Source organism: Leishmania martiniquensis, chromosome 33, assembly GCF_017916325.1.
Source record: "Leishmania martiniquensis isolate LSCM1 chromosome 33, whole genome shotgun sequence".
Taxonomy (NCBI): Eukaryota; Euglenozoa; class Kinetoplastea; order Trypanosomatida; family Trypanosomatidae; genus Leishmania; species Leishmania martiniquensis.
This window is the reverse complement of record NC_090168.1, coordinates 972,498-990,831: the sequence shown is the minus strand read 5'-3', so window position 1 is coordinate 990,831 and position 18,334 is coordinate 972,498. Positions and strand designations below refer to the sequence as shown.

General features: G+C 61.6%; 5 protein-coding genes across 5 annotated transcripts; all 5 read right to left on the bottom strand.

Annotated features, from left to right (window-relative positions):
• Window positions 1-375: 375 nt before the first annotated feature.
• On the bottom strand, window positions 376-1,020 carry LSCM1_02719 (uncharacterized protein; the record flags this gene model as incomplete). Its single annotated transcript, XM_067320295.1, has 1 exon — window positions 376-1,020. One exon carries the CDS (start codon window positions 1,018-1,020, stop codon window positions 376-378), a length of 645 nt encoding a protein of 214 aa, XP_067175670.1.
• Window positions 1,021-2,525: 1,505 nt separating this feature from the next.
• On the bottom strand, window positions 2,526-4,379 carry LSCM1_02718 (uncharacterized protein; the record flags this gene model as incomplete). The annotated part of the gene is made up of 1 exon (XM_067320294.1): window positions 2,526-4,379. One exon carries the CDS (start codon window positions 4,377-4,379, stop codon window positions 2,526-2,528), a length of 1,854 nt encoding a protein of 617 aa, XP_067175669.1.
• Window positions 4,380-6,040: 1,661 nt separating this feature from the next.
• On the bottom strand, window positions 6,041-7,540 carry LSCM1_02717 (uncharacterized protein; the record flags this gene model as incomplete). The annotated part of the gene is made up of 1 exon (XM_067320293.1): window positions 6,041-7,540. One exon carries the CDS (start codon window positions 7,538-7,540, stop codon window positions 6,041-6,043), a length of 1,500 nt encoding a protein of 499 aa, XP_067175668.1.
• A 911-nt stretch (window positions 7,541-8,451) lies between these two features.
• On the bottom strand, window positions 8,452-12,114 carry LSCM1_02716 (uncharacterized protein; the record flags this gene model as incomplete). Its single annotated transcript, XM_067320292.1, has 1 exon — window positions 8,452-12,114. The coding sequence occupies one exon, from the start codon at window positions 12,112-12,114 to the stop codon at window positions 8,452-8,454; it is 3,663 nt and encodes a 1,220-aa protein (XP_067175667.1).
• Window positions 12,115-13,582: 1,468 nt separating this feature from the next.
• On the bottom strand, window positions 13,583-17,302 carry LSCM1_02715 (uncharacterized protein; the record flags this gene model as incomplete). The annotated part of the gene is made up of 1 exon (XM_067320291.1): window positions 13,583-17,302. One exon carries the CDS (start codon window positions 17,300-17,302, stop codon window positions 13,583-13,585), a length of 3,720 nt encoding a protein of 1,239 aa, XP_067175666.1.
• Window positions 17,303-18,334: the final 1,032 nt, after the last annotated feature.

The window sequence follows — 18,334 nt, the reverse complement described above, 5'->3', positions numbered from 1 at the left end:
CCCTCCACGGCCCCGCCTGCAGCCGAAGGCGCATACGCATATGGACGACGCACGGCCTTGTAGGCTGCATCTACGCACAAAAAGATCGTCCTCCCCCCATCGTAGTGATTGAAGGCCTTTAAACACTTCTTGCAGCGATGGGGTCTTGGTTCACGGAGGCGGTCATGTGACCCTCCAATAGGATGAGAAACGCGCGCAGACAGTTGCACAAGAGGCTGTCTCTCATCCGCGACACATACGCCACGGGAAGCCTGAATGCCCCCGCGCCCGCCCCTCTCCTCTACCAACGACTTTGCCACAACTGTTCGCGACATGAATCAGAGGCGTGCACCCTGTCAGCCCTGCCTCTCGAGGACGACGCCCTTGGCGGAGACCTCACCGGCCCTCCACCTCTGCGATGACGCGCATCACCTCCTCACAAAACCCCTTAAACTCTGCGTTGTTATACTGCGCCGCCTCCAGCGCGTCGAGCCGGGAGCGACTGCTGTCAATCGTTTTGATGAGCTTCTGCAGTGACGCACTGCGCAGCGCACTTCGCACGCGTGGATGGTTAGCCAAAGCGCTGAGATGCTTCTCCTGCAGGATGTACACTGCGTCAGCGTCCCCGGCGCACTCCTCGGGTGCCCGCGGCCGCAGTCCAACACCAGCACTCTTCTTGTCTTCTGACACCTCTGTCACGGCTGTTGCGGAGTCCGCCCCCGGCGCAGCCGATGGCGACGCGCTGTGCTCTGAGCGCTGCCCGGCAACCATCTTCTCGCGCGACACGTCGGAGAACACGTCGGCCTCGGCTTCAGTGCGCTGCCGCTTCTCCTCACGCTCTTTCCCAGGCAGCTGCGCAGCCAACACGGCTTCGCAGAGATGATCAAGCAAGGGCGCTGCGGCATTGCCGTCCTCGGCCTCTGCCACGGCCTCCGCTCTCGTCATACGGTGTGTCCTGTAGCATTTCGAGGAGCAGTAGGGCGAGCGGCACATACGGCACCGATAACTCGCCTTGTCCGCGTCGCAGACAATACACCTCATTTCGTTTGCCTCACTTGCGTCGCTCCGATACTACCCGCCACTGCGTCAAGGGCACTACCTTCCGGTGTGTGTCTGTCCGTCTCTGTCTCTCCGCGGCGCGCTTGTCGCCTCTGCACCTGAGCACGCGCGTTCGGCGACCCCCTTCGCGTTTTCTTGTGGAACCGGCTCACCTGTAGGCAGTCGCGCATGCGGATGAGAACGGACGCGATGCGCACACAGTATGCGGGAGGAGGCGGAGAGCAAAGAGGGAGGGCGATGGGCGTTGGTGCCGGTGTGGTAAGAGGGAAGCAGAATGAATGAAAGGTGGAGGTGTGCGGTGAAACAGTAAAGGTGGACACGAGAGTACGCACCACCCACCGATGCGCCGTCTGTGAGAAGATGCGTACAATGCATGACAACTGTCTCGTGACCGACGCGCCCAACCGCTGGACTGAGGGGCGGTGGTGAGGGGAAGGGTCACAATGCCCCTGCAGAGCTTACGCCTCACTTTGCCCTCTGGCGACCCCCCTCGCCCAGGTATTCGCCAGCATGAAGCAGTGGACAGTAACACAGGGGTATGGTATAGACAGGCATGCGAAGGTGACGTCGAGAAGCCACAGTTGCCTCCCCATCGCTCTCCCCTCCCCTCTAAGCATACATGCACATAAGGGCACGAGAGGCACCGAGGGGAGAAACAAGGGGCGCGGCGCAGGTGACCGCGCTTGACTGAGTGTCCGTCCGTCTCCCTGAGCATGTGCGCTTGGATGCACTCTGCGTCGCGCCGCGACGCACCCCTCATGCATGTCTCCGTCACCCGCTCCTTCGACCAGTTCACGCCTCTGTGCCGCATTGGTTTGCGGCACGTCTCACGAAGCGTACAAGCGGTGCCCGCGGAGGCGTAGGGGCCGCAGCAAGCGGCCGTGCACGCCGCACCGCAACAGAGGGCAAGGGAGCGAAACGGAGGCCGTCAACTGGGAAGACACAGAAGCACCGGCGATGGCCACTGCGGCAGGCAAACGCCCCGACAGCGAGAATGACGGCGGTGAGAGGGTGGGGAGAGAGGCAGTGATGAAGGGCAGCAGTGAGTGCGTGCGTGAAGGGTAGAGAGCGGGAGACAGCGCCTGGCAACATCATTACGGATGCACCTTGCTGAGCCCCACACTCCTCCAGGTGCATACACACACACGCACACGCCGTCCCAACCCCCTCAGCTCAGCATAGACCCGTGATGAAGATGAGCTCGCCCTGACTAATAAAAGCAAGAGGGGCATGTAAGCCACTTCAAACCAAAGAGATGAATGGTCATGATGTCAAGCACTTGAATCTCACCTCCACTGTCAACCCTCATGCGGGCAAGCACCCCCTGGCTGTCTGCGCATCCTCAAACACGGCAAACTTCTCAAGAGGAGGAGACAATTCCTTCCGTCCAGTTGGATGCCTTCATGATGCGTAAAGAGAGACGCAGAGAAACAAGAGCATGGGCGTTGGCGCAGCACTGCAGAAGCCGCAGAGGTACATGCTAGGGTTCACATATACGGGGCACCGGAGCTCATGGAGCCCAGCAGCTGCTTGTTGCGGTACTTGTATCCGTTGAACTCGTTGAGCGACAGCGGCAGGTTCATCGACTCGACGCAGCACTCGTCCAGGCGGAAGCAGCTTCGATGGTGCAAGCGAGTCAGCGTACACAGCGACCCCGGCGGGGGCGACTTCATTTTGTGGAACGTATCCACCGTCAGGTAAAACCAGCGCTTGATGAACATGCGCATTGTGAGCCCGTGCGTTATAATGACGACGTTCGTATCCATTGGGAATTCGACACGCTCCCGCTGAAACGCATCGAGGAAGGAGGTGACACGGTCACAGACGTCCGCGCCGCTCTCGCCAAAGGGGAAGCGGTAGAAGAACCTGCCGTACCGCTCACGCTCTACAAGGTGTTGCCTGAGCTCGTCGGCGCTCGTGTAGCGGCCAATGTCGCCGTCGCGAAGCCGAACATCCTCGCGGACGCCAATGATATTGTTGCTCGTTCCGCTATTCAGCACAAGAGATGGGTCGCGCTGAAAGCAACATTGCGGATTGAGGGAAGTCACGTCGGCAGACGTCGGCGACAAACACACCTCGAGTAGAGGCGACGCGCTGGCCTCCCCCGCCGGTGCCGTGGCACAGCTCGGCAGCACAGACTCTGCAGTCGTTGCCGCTGATGTTGCACCCGCGATTTCTTCCTCCTCCCACCACTCCTGCGAGTAGGACGGTCCACACAGACGAGCCTCATCAAAGCCCTGCAGCACGTACCGCAGCGACTGCCGAGATCGCATGTACGGGGAGTAGTAGAAATAAACAGGATCGTCCCCGATCAACTCACTCAGCGCACGCCCGGCCGCCACTGCCTCGCGCTTCCCTTCCTCGACCAATGGAATGCGCCAGTCTGGTGTCTGCACGTAGGCGCTTACGTCCTCATTGGCCTCGCTGCGGCCGTTTCGGATGAGGATAATCCGCTTGACGGGCTCCGTGAATCGGGACACCGAGTACAAGAGCGGGTGCGACGCGCCGGTCCCTTGAGAACCGGCGGTCACCGACGCCCTCGCCGCCGGCGAGGATATGGTGGAGGCCACCGCCCTGTGAGAGCGCTCCCGCTCAGGACCACGATCGGTTCGTGGTGCTTCGAATGCTGAAGACAGCGCTGAGGGCGTGGTCGGCTTCGACACTGCCACTCTTGAGGAAGCAGAAGACGTTGAGGGGGGGGGCGTCGGCATGGGGGAAGCTGTGCCGCGGATGCTCTCGCGGCTCTGATTGTTGCGCTGGTCCCTGCTAGCGGCGAATGGCGGCTGTGCAGCAGCACTAAGAGGGCACGCACTTGCAACCATCGTCGTTGGCGCAGCCGCTTGCTTTTCTGGCGCAGGAGACAATGGCGATCGTCCTGACGGCGCGTTGGCAGCAGTGGCAAGGTGGCCTACCGGAACAAACTCAGCTTGAGGGACGTGAGTGGAAATGGATGAAGCTGCCAGTGATTGTCGACGTGCGAGCTGCCGTTGCGAGGTACTTCGGATCGAAATAGACATGCGCTGCTCGCCATTTGGCTTGCGAACCGAAACCCAGCCGGGCGTCGAGGGGTGCGGCGGCACAGCAGAGGACGGCGGCACCGGAGGCGACGGCGGTGTGCTGCCCCGTGAAAAACCCGAGGAGGAGGCGCACCGATAAGCATCAGTGAGCGCGATCGGCATCAGCGGCCCAGCCACACCGACCCTGACTAAGCGAGCTGTTCGAGGGGTGCTGTGGCAGCGGCCCATCGAGGCTCCGCTCGGCACTCGAGGAGCACGCGCAGCCGCTGTCAGCACGTGCTGTAGCGCCCGAGAAGCCAGCGCCGCGTGAGTTGTAGCTTCCATGTTCTGGGATGTTTTTTTTTCTTCGTGGTGTTAGTCTCTGCCCACTCGCGCCTGCGTGGCGCACAAAGGGCCACACGAATTCCTCCGCCACGATACGCTCAACCGCGAGCCTCGATGCGCGCGAGGCAAGCGCGCAGCCAGGCGGTGGTCACTGAAGTCGAACGGCGAAAGAGCGGATATACAGCGAAGAGGCAGGCTACGCGCTACAAGAATGCGAGACACATAAATGCAGATCAATCGTACACACCTCGCAGGGCCTTCCGCCTCTCCCTCCCCCCTCCCTCCTCCCTCTCCAGCTCTCTGAGTGCACGCGCACGTGACGATCAACTGCGCTAAGCGAAGGAGCACCTCAGCCTGCGAGCAAAGGAAACGTGAAGGAAAAAGGGGGCCGGAAGCAGACGGCACACAGGCGAGGAGAGCGAAAGAGGGGCAGAGAGAGAAGCACACACACACACGCACGCACCACGTTCAATGTAAAGAAGTGCTCTCGAAGGCGCGGGTGTATCGCAAGACTGCTCACAAGGCAAAGAGGGAAAGAGCGGGGGCGAGACGGGGTCAAAAAGATGTAGTCGCGACGAAGGAGAGGTGTGGGGTGGGGGGGGCGTGGAGCGAGAAAAGAGCCCACAAACTAAGAAGTGGTGGGACCGGTGTGTAAGAAAGAAATGGGTCACGGCTGAGCCCCAAGAGGAAGCGCAGGAAGAGAGGCAAGAGAGAAGGCAGAGACGCAATGCGGATTGATGCCCCCTCGAAATCAAAGAGAGGCTGTACGTATGTTCTGCGTGTATGTAAGACTGTGTGTGCACGTGCGACACACACACGAAAAAAAGAGGGAAGACTACTGCCGACAAGGAAACGGCAACGCATGGGGGACATCAAGAGAAGATAAGAGGAGGGTGAGAGGCGACATCCTTGTCAAAGCGGAGCACGTCTCACTTGACCCGCCTGAGCGCGTATGGATGAGGAGCGGGGGGGCCGGGGGCGGCCCGGGGTGCCAGCGGGGGAGAAGAGCGAGTTCGACTACTCTACTTGCCTGCGTCAGATACAAAGGCATTACACGGAGCCCGAAGAGGAAGTGAAGGTGCTTCCCGGTGAGTATCTGTGTTTGTTTGGCCTCTGTTTGGTGGGACCCCTGAAAGCTAGCGGAACCCTCTTCGCCTAGGAGTCACGAGTAATAGCGCCGCTCACCCTCCACGACTGCTAGCCCGCCCCTGTTTTCGTGCTGGTGCGGACATCCGATAGTTCCGCTGCCTTCCTAAAGCTTCACTGGAAAGCCGTTGGCAGCCAAGTACGTGCGCGCACCCGGTCCCACTAGGGTAGCAAAGAAGCTGGAGCATCAGAGGATGTGTCGACGTACGCACACCAGCCAGTGGCACACAGGTCAACCTACAAGAACGAAGAGCGATGCCAAGGAGCAAAAAAAAGGCGGAGCACGAGCAGACTGCGAGGAAGAGGAAGAGGGTATGGGAAGGGCGCAGAGGGAGGTATCGGTCTCCTCCTTTCATGTGCGCGTCTGTGCGAGGCGGGCGAAAGCCTTCCACTCGCCTCCCCCTCGCCTTCGCCGCACTCGCAAGAGCGAAAAAGGGCCATCGGCAGAGTGTGGACGAGAGAAAAAAAGAAAAGCACAAGATGCGGCGCCGATGTACTAGAAGCGGCTACTCCACTCAACCCTTCTTGGCGACATCATCGACGCCTCGAAGGAGCCTCATGTGCGCGCGGTTCGATGCAGGGCCCATGCAGGGAGCGGCGCGCTCGGGCTCGGCCACGCTGTTCGGAGTCGCTCCTACGGCGTCCCCTGTCGTTGACTCCACCGTTTCTGCGCTATCCGCGGTGTCAATACCAGTTTGCGATGCAGAGATGCTCGTTGGAGAAGAGCATTCTGCCGTCGACATCAAGGGCTCACGTTGCCGTGGCGCTGGGGTCGAAGGGCCGACGGCGCTGCTGCGCGTGCTTGAGAGGGAGTAGTGGTTCTCGTCGTCGTCCTCGACCACTGCCTCCTTCACGCTTTTGGTGGGGTCGACAATACCAAGGAACCTCTCGCGGTACCAGCGGGTGTCCTCGCGGCCGTCGAAGCGCATCATCTGCAGCAGTGGATCACTTCCGAAGAGATTCTTGCTCATGTCGGTCATGACGAGGCGGCCGAGTCTGTCGTCGCGCTCGAGGACGATGATGGCGCAGTTGGGTGGGTTGCACATTGTCTCGAAGACCTCCATTGGCACACGGTACCAGCGGCCTATGAACAGACGAATAAGAAGCCCGTGAGCAATGATCAAGACATTCTGATCTTCGCTGGCGCTGGCGCTGTGGTCGTTCGGTGGTAGGACGCCGCGTGTTTCCGCCTCGCCCAGGTCAGATAGGGGTACGGGATGGTGTCGTGATGTGCGCCGCATCGCCCTACGCAAACCGGTCGAAGACGCCGTGGCCTGCTCCGAGGGCAGTGCCGACAGCGGCGACGCAGCCCCAATCGCTGTCGATGATGCTGCAGGGCCTTCCTCCACTGGTGATGCGGAGGAGTCGCAAGCAACGCCCGGAAAGTCGTCATCGTCATCAGCGCTCCACCGGCCAAGGCCAAGGCAGCCCAACTCCTCTCGTGTGCCTTGAGCCAGGCGCTCATTCATGTTCGGCACCGTCAAGCCGATGCTTTCGCGCTGAAGGGAGTCAAAGAAGCCAGAGACGCGGTCGCCAACATCAGCGCCGCTCTCCCCGAACGGAAAGCGATAGTATAACCGCCCAAAGGCGTTGCGTGCAGCCCATGTTGCGTCCATCTCATGCAAGGGCTGGTAGTTGCCCATTTCCTGCTCGCGCAGTCGCTCATCCTCGCGCTCGCCCTGGATCTGTGACTCGTCGAAGCTCCGCCGAATCTCGCACAGTGTCTGCCTTGTCCGAGCATAGGGAGAGTAGTAAATATACAGCTTCTCGTCCTGGATGATGTTGCGGAGTCGTTTGCCGCAGTCGTACGCCTGCTGCCGCCCCAGCGCCGTTAGCGGGATCTTCCAGTCTGGCGTGTTGCTGTATACCTCCCGGTTGACGTTCGCAACCGACTCGCCGTGGCGCACGAGGAGGAGCCGCCGCGGCAGCCACTGATGTTGAATGCGGCGATTTTCTCTGCTGATGAAGACTTGGTTGGGATAGTACAGGCGCCTGCGCGCCGGCGTCCACCACATGATGGCCGCTACGTAGGATGGCGCGTTTTGCGTTGCTTCTTCCGAAAATGCTTCTGGGAAACCAATGCGTCGTTGTGCCCGTCGTGTTCGTCAAGGAGGATATATGTATGTGTGTATGTAAAGAGGTGTGTGCACGGTGCGATGGCTTCCGTCACCCTTCCCTGGCTCGCGCGCGTGCTGCGAAGGACGGTGGGTGCATGAAAGGTGCTCACTCGTGGTTGTATCGCAACCGATGAAAAACAAACATGGGCGACAAGAGCGGAGAGGGTCAAAGAAGCTCATTGTCGAGAGAGCCCCTGTGCATAAGCCGAGCCTCATGCTGTTGCTGCTGCAATCGCCCCTCGCTCGGTAAAAATGGTACAGAACAAGTAGGGAAGAGGTCATGAGGACGAGGCGCGCGCCTAACATCTCTCACCCAGCCCCCTGCGCCGCTGAAGCACCAAGTGAGGACGAGTCTCACTAGCAGCGTGAGGCGAACACGTTCGCCCCCTTCCCCCCTCTTCCTCCTCTAGATGCCTTCCACATTTGAATGCAGCACCCAAGGTCGCTGACCGACCTCCTTTGCTTACTACCCATATCTTCGTCAGCCAACCCTGCCGGATGCCGCCCAAGCGCCGAAGAGGAGAACGCACTGCTTTGCCTTCGCCAACGCACGCATTCTCCGCCTTGTACAGAACACACGAGCCGCACTCCCCTCCACACACACGCACACACACGCTCGCACACTCACACACACACACACACAAAAGCACGCGCAGAGGGGCTCTGCAGCGCGTCCCTGAGGGAGGGGAGGGAGGGAAGGAATGTCACCCGCCTAAGCCTACATTGGGGGAAAAAAAAACGCCGAAGTGGAAAGAAGGGAGAGCCGAACGGCATGCATGAAGGACGTCGAAACGATAGGTGCTCTCCGTTCAGTTGTGGGCACGCGCCACGTAAAAGTCTCCTTCGCGATGCGCACAGAAGCAGCGGATGGACAGGCTCGATGTCAGCACGCTGAGACTGGACAGCATCATTGCGGCACCCGCCATAACGGGATGCAGCTGAATGTGGAAGAATGGATATAGCAGTCCACTGGCAGCGGGGAGCATCAGTAGATTGTACCCAAAGGCCCAGACGAAGTTCCCGTAGATGCGTCGCACGGTGATCTTGGAGAGAGACTGCAAGTTGAGCAGATCAACGAGGCTGTCGCGCACGAGCACAGCGTCGGCTGCCTCGATCGCCACCTCGGTACCAGCTCCGAGTGCGACGCCGACGTAGGCCTGTGCCAAGGCAGGGCTATCGTTGATGCCATCGCCAACAAACATCACCCGCGACCCCCGCTCCTGCAGTTGCTTCACGATGTTCGCCTTGGTAATCGGAAGCGCCTCAGCGCGCACGTCTTCTGCATGGATGCCGACCTCGGCCGCGATTCGGCCCGCCACGCCGGTATTGTCGCCCGTCACCATCAGCACGCGAATCCCCGCCTTTTGCAGATACTGAATGACACCGCGCGCCTCACGTTTCGGCTGGTCGGCAAGGCTAACCACAGCGCACGCTACGCCATCGACTGCAGCCACCACGGTAGTCAGACCATGGCCGCTCTCCTCCCGAACGATGTGAGCCAACTCAGGAGTGAGCGAGACATTGTGCTCGCGCAGAAGAGCCACATTTCCAATGAAAAGATGAAAGGTATGCGGCGGTGGCCGTGGCTCGCAAGAGACCCCGTCCTCGCTGTCGCCCGCTGGCGACATGGTCACCGAGGCCTCCACACCCTTGCCGCCATGTGCCACGACGGAGGACACCTCATAGCGGGCACGGAGCTGCACTTTGTCGGCCGTCGCCAGTAGCTTGGCGCTGACCGCCTTCGCGATCGGGTGGTTTGAGTGCGCCTCCACGAGCCCGACAAGGTGCCAGACGAAGGCGGCATCCAAGTTCCCATGAGTCTGCGGGTTCCTCTCAAGGGGCGACGACAAGGCCGCCATTGAGATGTGCGTCCGCACAACTACCAAGTGGCCGTTGGTGATGGTGCCCGTCTTATCGAGGACCACGCAGTTCACACGCCTCACCGCCTCGAGCGTGGTGCCGCTCTTCACCAGCACCCCATTCTTCGCTCCGACGCCGGTGCCCACCATGATAGCTGTGGGTGTGGCTAGCCCCAGCGCGCATGGGCAGGCAGCGACCACGGTGGCAATGAAGAAGTTGAACGCAAATGTTGGCCAGCTTGTCCTAGCCCCGCGCCACGACACCGGGTACGCGCCCGTCGCGCCGAGCACGAGCCATACAGCAAGCGTCAAGAGGGAAAAGACAAGGACGAACGGCACAAACGACATGGCGATTCGATCAGCGGCGCGCTGCACCGCGGGCTTCGTACCTTGGGCCTCCTGCACAATGCGCAGCACTTGCGCCATCATGGTCTCCTCGCCGACCTTGTCCGCGCGGATGAGGAGTGATGCAGTGATGTTCAGTGTACCGCCGACCACCTCATCCCCGGGCTTCTTCGGCTTCGAGAGCGACTCGCCTGTCACCATCTGCTCGTCCAGCTCGGAGCTGCCTTCGAGGATGGTGCCATCGACCGGGATACGATCGCCGGCCAGCACACGCACAAGGGCGCCCTTCCGCAGCTGCGACGAGCTCACTCGCACTTCGCTCCCGTCTGGCTGCACGCACAAGGCCGTCGCCGGCATGAGACTCATCAGCTCAGTGAGCGCCGCGCTTGTGCTGCGCTTCGCCCGCGTCTCGAGCAAGCGACCGAGAAGCATAAAGGTGGTAAGCATCCCTGCTGTGTCGTAGTACGTCATCATATACGAATGCGGGCTCATCAACAGCGTGAGCACGTAGACAACGGTGGAGTAGGCATACGTGCAGCCAGTGCCAACCGCGACGAGTGTGTCCATCGTGTAGGCGCCGTGCTGCCAGCTGCGCCACGCGCTGACGAAGAAGCCTCGGCCAAAGTGGAAAACAATCGGGGTGGCGGCGCAGAACTGCACCCCATCGATGACGCGCGCCAGCAGCGGCCGAGCTGAAATGTCCGTGAACATCATCGAGACCATCACCACCACCAGTGGCACGCTCAGCAGTGCGCTGCCAATCAAATTGCGCTGATGCTCGGCGATTTCTCGCGTGCGCTCGAGCGCCTCACGAGTTCGCGTGATGGACGAATCGGACGCTAACAGTGTTGTGTCCGTCACAGCAAGCCCCATCGCCTGCACCGCCTTGCAGATGTCGACGTAGTCGCCGGGAGTGCGCGTCGTAATGACAGCGGTGCCGGTGGTGAAGGAAACGGTACACCTCAGGACAGCAGGCATCCGCTGCAGTGCGTCCTCGATGCGGGCTGCGCAGGAGGCGCATGACATACTTTGCACAATCAGGCGATGCTCATATCCCGACGTGAAGCTTCCTACCTGCACCGGAATGGCTCGCAGGTTTGTGCTGCAGGTGCACTCGCCCTGCTGCGCTGTCTCGCTGTCACCAGTGCCGAAAGGGGCGGTGGTGTCTTGCGCCGTCACAATGTAGCCCATATCGGCTACACAGCTCACGATCTTCTCGAGTGATGCACGAGCCGAGTCGTGCAACACCTGCCCGCTCATGGCTGAGAAGTTCACAGACACGTCAAGGACACCATCGAGCTGCCTGAGCTTCTCCTCGATACGAGCAGCGCAAGAGGTGCACGACATGCCCTCGATTAGGAGACGCGTCTTTGCCACCGCTGCGGCTGCTGTACCCGTCGTCCATGCTGGATGAACGGCCGCGGGAGTATGGCCCCACTCGGCGCCACGAGTACGGCCGACGACCACGGTCACGTCCGTCGATGTAGGCACCATTGCCACCTCCGACAAGCACTCCTCCGAGCCGCCTGCGCGAAGAAGGCGCGTCTCCTCCGTTACCATGGCGGGCTCTGGAGCGTAGGCGCACAGGCACCCACGTCCTCCACAGCCGCAAGGTACCCGGCGGAAGTGACGGTGGGAATGGAGAGATCCCCCGCCCTGCCGGTGTGGGCCCGCTGCCATCGCCTCGGGCGTCTCACACGGTTGCCGCAGATGTGCCATACAGCACGTAGACACGAAGGTGGCCGAGGGCACGTGCGAGGAGCTCTCCCGACTTCGACGCAAAGGGGGCGGCGCTGGTGAGATCCCCGTCTCTTCCTGCCCCGACGCCTCGCGCGATGGCAGCGGCGCGGAATGCAGTGTGCATTCCTCCGGAGCCGCCTTCTTCTCTATTTGAGAGTGAATACTGGCATCCCTCGAGTCCGCAGACCCCTCGGCACACGCGCCACAGTCCACTGAAGCCGGCCGCCCTCTTCCCAGCGCCGCCACACTCTTCTGTACGCCTTGCGTGCGCTTACTGCACGCGAGCCCGAATTTGTTCCCCGTGTCCTGATGCATCGCTCCAGGGCTGTCACCCAGTCGAGCTGTTGCTGCGCTCATCGCGCTGGAGGAAAGGCAGGACCCGCTGAAGCTCTCGTCTTTGCGAGGGTCGCCTTCACAGAGGTACAATAACTCAGCCAAGTGCTCTGCAGAGGCGCTGCGAGGTGGGGGCCCAGCGGATGAAGCGCACGTCTGCTTTCCCTCGCATTGCGCCCCCGTGGCGGAGTCCATTGGGCTCGCCTGCACGCGATACCGCGCGAACGTGCCGTAAGTATTCGATTGCGTCGTGGTGCTGAGGGGCACAATGCGTTAGGCGATACAAAACAAAAGGAAAAAGACTTGCAGAAGAGAGAGACCTGCGTGAGCCGGCGTGACCGGTGAGGCACTGGGACCGCTCGGCTGGCACGCACCGCGTGGGTGCTAGTTACAGGGCGTCGGGGCGATCGTGACAGTGTAATGGCCGGCAGAAGGTTAAGAGCAGCTGTGTGGCCACGATACGAAAGACACGTGCAGATGAGGGGCTGAAGTGCAAAAAAAAGAGTACAGCAACGGAGGAGGACGCACTACAGCGGCATACAAACACCGAGGCTGGAGAGTGATGCGCGATAACAGAAAGGGCGTTCGCAGCAGTGCTCACCAACGTGGAGCGCCTGGACGAGTGCGTCTCTGTGCGGGTGTGGTGCCTCGTGCGCAGGCTGATGAAATATATGTGTAAGCTCCGGAACGAGGGGAAGAGGGGCAGTGGCACAAAGAGAATTAGAAAACAGAGGAGGAGAGGACAAGAGGAGAGCGGCAAGCCTGTTGACCGGCGGTGGCCCAGAGGTGTCCAATGATGCAAGACGAGCCGAAGGGAGTAGAAAAAGCCAAAGAGCAACGGAAACAGAATCGACAAGTTGAGAGTGTGCCGTCCTCGGAGCGGCGCTGCTGCTACGTGTGTGTGTGTAGTAGTAGTAGTAGGCGAGCTGTAACTGAGCGGCCATGAGGGACCGCAGAGAGGGAGAAAATTCAAACGGAAGAGAAGAGGAAAGAAAAAGCAGTGGATGGTGCCGCACACATGCATCTCTGCGAACGCGGTCACACGCGTCACCATCCGCTCAGCTCCTTTCCCAGCACGAGTCCCCTCGTGACCCCGGGTCAGATGTCTGCTCGCCTTTGGCCTACTGCAAGCGTGCGACAAGACAAGGAGGTATTCGAGGGGGGAGAGGAAAGAAATGGAGTGGGACTCGCGGCGCCCGAAAAAAAACAAAAAAACCCTTCCCAGGCGCGGGTTCACTCCATTCAAAGATGGAGCCGTCACATATTTGTGCCTTCAGGATGTTTGCCTTTCTGTTGCGCTTCGTGTGTCTTTGGCACCTTCCGTTGGCCATGTACGTACGACTGCATGCGTGTGCGTGAGACGTTAGCGTGCCCCCACCCCTCCACCTCCTCCTCTTCGCTTACGCGTATACACTGTGGGTGGGTACGTCTTCCCTTTTTTCTTGCCCTTGCGCTCTAGAGAAGTACACGGAAGGCAGCCCATCCATGAGGTGAGTCTCACCACCCCACCCACGCCCCCTGCCGACCCGTCCGCCCCCCGCCCGCTATTGGTCCGTATGAGGAAGGAGGGAGGAAACGAAATGGCAATCGATTCTCCATGGCTGCGAGCGCACTGACTTCGAGGTAGGCAAAGCTGTAGCGACGGCACCCACCTCATCAGCTCCTAGGCCAACATGAAGAAGGGGCGAAGCGGCCTACCCTCGCGCGCTTTGTCATAGCATGCCTCCACCTCCACCTCCACCAGTTGACCACAAGTCCGCTCCACGATGACAACCGCTTGGCGCCGCCCCGCAGCACCCGAAGAGGGGGCGCCTACAGAGCTGGTTGCAGCCTCGGCGAGGGCGTCAACCCGATCCCGCGCCATATTCGCACGGGCCGCCACTGCGGCCGATTCCTCGGCAGAGAAATCTGCGGCAGCCACGTACACCTGCCTGATTCCGCACCCTTTTACCTGGCGGTAGTACTGAGGGTGGTGTCGCAACACGTACAGCAACGCCGCACGGTCGATCGGGAACACCGTCGTCCGCGGCATGTGAGCTACATAGGCACTACTCGCGCCAGTCAGAGGCAGCGGCACGGACGACCCCGCTCCCGCTTGGCTACCGGCATGTAGGGCGTCAACGTTCGACAACGGCTCGTGGGGCCCCTCAACCACCTCGTTCTCCAAATCAGTCCTTGGCCGCTTCACACCGCTCGCGAGAACTACACCACTGGCAATATCCCTCGCACCAACGAGCCCTGCGGTAGTGTCCAGCGAGCGGAGATAGTACTGCAGCATCCTGCGTATGTGCTGCAGCGACACCCGCTCCACAGCAGTCCCAATCTCTGGTGGAAGCGGCAGCCACTGCGTGCCTCTGCTAGAGGTGCCTTCCCGATGGGAATGCGACACCAGTCGCCGCGGCTCCCGAAGCCGCGAGAACTTCGGTCGCTCGTAGCAGTCTTGCAAGTCCCAGTCCACAGCTACACCGCAAGTGCGCACGAGAAGAAGTACCGACGATCCTGGCGGGTGCAGATGGACGCCGCCAGTCTCATGCCTTCGCCCTGGCGCGGCGGTCTTCACCGTCAACGCGAGCCTTTGCACGCCGCATCCTGCCAGCAATGGTGCAGAGGGATGACTTTGGAAAATACGAAAGAGCGCACTCTCTTCCGCGCGGCGCAGGAGCAGAACGTCTACCGCTGCCACGGTGTCGCGGCCGCCGATAGCACCGCTATCACTGGCCAGCCGTCGCACCGGCAGCCGCCGCACTGTGCGCTCTGGCCTCTTCTTCACATGCTCCAAGAACGCCAGCGCCTCACTCAGCCCGCCGTTCATCACCATCCGCAGCGCTGCCGCCGACGCCAAGACGTTCGACCCGCCGGCCGATCTGGCCTGCTGAAGCCCCAGCTCCAGAAGCTTGGCCGGTGTAATCACGCGGGACTCGGCTCCGCTGTTGTCCAGGAGCGTCAGTGTGATGCCCTTCAACCAGCTGCGAAGACCCCACTGCTGGATACCACGACGCTCGCAAGCGAGAAGAAGGGGCAGGCAGTGCCGCTGCAGCACCTCCCGTACGAAGTCCGAGTCGGCAGGGCGAAGCCGGCTCCCACACACCTCCGTGGCGTAGCGGGGCAGCATCGAGCCCAGGCGGCAGAGTCGATCCGCAAGCTCCTCAGCGCTGTACAGCAAGGGGGGAAGGCGCGAGGCGCAGGTTGTGGACGACGCGGCGAAAACGCCGGCGCGGTCCACCTCGAGAGCCCCATCCACAAAGACCTCGGTGAGCAGTTCCGTGGGCGGCGCCGGTACTGCAGCTAAAGGGTAAGAGCCCCGGAACAGCTGTAAGCGAAAACGCGCCTGCGCTGCTTGGGGGTCATTCCGCAATGGAGCGTGCGCCAACGGAGGCGGCGGCGGTCCGACACAGCAGAACAGCTCTCCCCGAAAGCCACTCCAACCGCCGCCACCGCGGCTGGACGTCAGCCACTCTCCCAGGCGAGGGCCCAACACGCGGAATGAAGTGGCGGTGGGATCACAGGTGAGCAGCAGAGGAGGCGAAGGCACCACGGCTGCGGATACAACCAGCGGAGATGATGGAGCCTCAGCACAAGAGGGACTGGCGGTGGCGTCTGCCTTGCCAATGATGCCTAGCTGCTCTTCGGATGCCTTTGTGGACAAGGCATCGTCGCGCGATTCGGCCGTAGTGAAGGGCCCGGCCCATGCACGTGACCGAGGCGAGTGCTGCTTTGCTTCGCGAAGAAGCTCCTCGCAGCGCTGGCCTGCGTTGCCCAAGATCACCTGCCGCAGACGCTGCCGCAGCACGTTAGGCTCAAGTATGCACAGACGCAGTGTGCGGCGCCACACGACGGTGAAGAAAATCAGCGCCGGGTCTTGGGGGAGTGGCGGGAGGGAGAAGGGGTGCTGATCACGAGGGGTATCATGAGGTTCGAAGGGCTCGAAGATGATGGACGCAGCAGCAGTCGCAGCGCCGACGGGCCTTGCGGAAGCAATGCACGGCCGGTGGGCGCCCGCACACCGCGCAGAAGGTTCCACAAGAGCCGGGGCGCACTCACGGCACACCTGACGCCCTGACGAGGAAGGTGCGTCCAAGCTCGACCCCCGCGACACGCAAAGATCGCGCGGCGGCAGAGCGGCGGCACGACTGCCGGTCGGTGTGGAGGCGGTGACGGTGGCGCCGCGCCGCGATAAGAACTCTGCGACGGCGTACCTCAATATTCGTACGGTGACAGAGCTCGCATCACCACTGCTGCTGTTGCTGTCTGCCCAGGTATCCGTCGAAGCGGTCCACACATCCTTCGTCATGGCCGCCTCAAGCCACGGCACGAGAGGACGAGGGGGTGCGCTCTTCACCACCTCGGGCGCAGCAAGCGCATTCGTGCGTTTGTATTCTGTGATGGCTCTTGTGATAGCCTCCATCAGTACTCGCACGTGCTGCAACATCGCTGCATATGTCGGCGGAGGCTGAGAGAGAAACGACTTTAGAGAGCTCAGCTGTGTGCGCATGTCTGTGTCACTGCTACACAAGCCACCTGCTTGCACATTTACTCTCTCCTCTTCAACCTCGAGGACGAGATCGCGTCCCCACATCCCCTCCAGCTCGGACCACACCGTGCCAGCCGTCAGGACCACGTCAAGGTAGAGGATGGTGCCCGCACACAACACGTAAACCTCCTGCGCTGGCATGGAAACCGCGGCAGCGACAGAATGCAAGGCCCACATTGACTGACACGTGTGCGTGCTCCACCGCGCACGCGCTTTCACGGCTGCGGTTGCTGTGGAAGCAGCCTCGGGTGCTGGCATTAGTTCCTGCGTGCTGTAGCATAGAGATGAACAGCCGCCAACAGAGGGCGAGAGAAGCGCACTGTACAGCAGCGAAGGGCACAGCAGCCGCTCGTACGGTGCCACCAGAGATATCCAGTTCCATGCTGCAAGAGAGCGCGGCGGCAGCAGCGTCCCCTCAACGGGCTGCAGGGCTGATGCAGCGGCGGCGGCCTCCGCGCTTCGTTGAGAGGGTATGGAAGCCCCGCCATTCGCTAAAGGGCTTTCACCGCTGCACTGAGCGCGATCGAGTGCCAGAGTCCGACGCCCTGGCGATGCCAAGTCTGTGCGCTTCGGATCAGCTCGTACCTGCGGAAAGCCGGCAAAGCGTACCGGCCCACGCGTCGATCCCACCTCGCGCAACAGCTTGCGCTGATAAGAGTGGTACACGGTGTGCTGATTGCGGTAAAGCAAGAGGTGCTCGCGCCGCCGCTTGCTCTGCGGATCCTCATGACCGCTGCCGCTTTGACGAGAAAGGATGTGGAGAAGAAACGAGTCGGTCAAGCTGAGAACCTCTGTAGACTCCAGCGGAAGGAGTCGCTCGCTTCGCGGCAGGACTGCGTGCGCAAAGGTCATCCGTGGCGTGGAAGATGGTAGAGGAAATCATCTATGGAGGGGCGGGGCAGCGGTGCGCCGTCCCTGGAAAGAGGAGAATGAGCGGGTGGAGGAACGCAAGAGTCGCGAGTGGATGAAGGAGGAGGACAGCCGCAGCGCTTCAGTCCGGCCACAAGCCGCAGGGCAACGACAAGCACACACGCAGAGAGAGAGAGAGCACTGACCAGACAGGAGGGCTGAGACGGAGAGTCCGTGGTCAGCTCTCCATCACGGCTGCCTTCACCCTGCCTGAAGGAAGATAGTCGAGGAGAGCGAGCACTTTCACTCGCGTGCGGAGGGCTGGGCTACAGTAGTACCCCTCCTCCTCGCCCCTTGATCACCGCGCCACCGATGTGGAAAGAGGGAGAGGTGTCGAGCACACGCATGCAAAACGTTCCCGCGCACACAAATACGCACATACGTACACACACACACACACAGACACACCACAAACCGCTGCAGGCCCAGTCATCGCCTGCGAGAAAGCAGGTAGGCAGGCGCTACAGCAATGCGCCGGCCCCGCCATCCGAGCACGCCGCCCTGCCCCAAAGCCCTACCCGCCCCGCACACCGCCCCCCACCCCACCACGCGGGCTGCCACGTGCCTGCATCCGCATCGGGGTGGTGCGCAGGGGGCGCCCCACACCAGCAGGCAGTGCCAGGGCCGGGCGAGGTGCACCCGCGTGATGCCGACACTCCGCCCACCAAGCGCATGGCACGAAGCCTGCGCACCGCCGCACCTTGCGGCGACGCAGCGCTACACAGGGCCTGGCCGCCGGCATCCGTGGGCAGCACGTCCCTCTGACTTCCCTGCGCCGCCGGGTGCTCGACCCAATGGCATCAGCAGCAGAAGGGGTCCGGCCTATCGCAGGGGATGGAGGAGGAGAAAGAGGGCCTGCTCGGCTTTGCCCGCATGGAGCGGGACAGTGGCCGCCCCTGAGATGTCGCGCATCTCTCAGCGCGACAGCGCTCCCCCCTCTTCCCGTCGCCGATGAGGCGGAGAAAGGAAAACCGC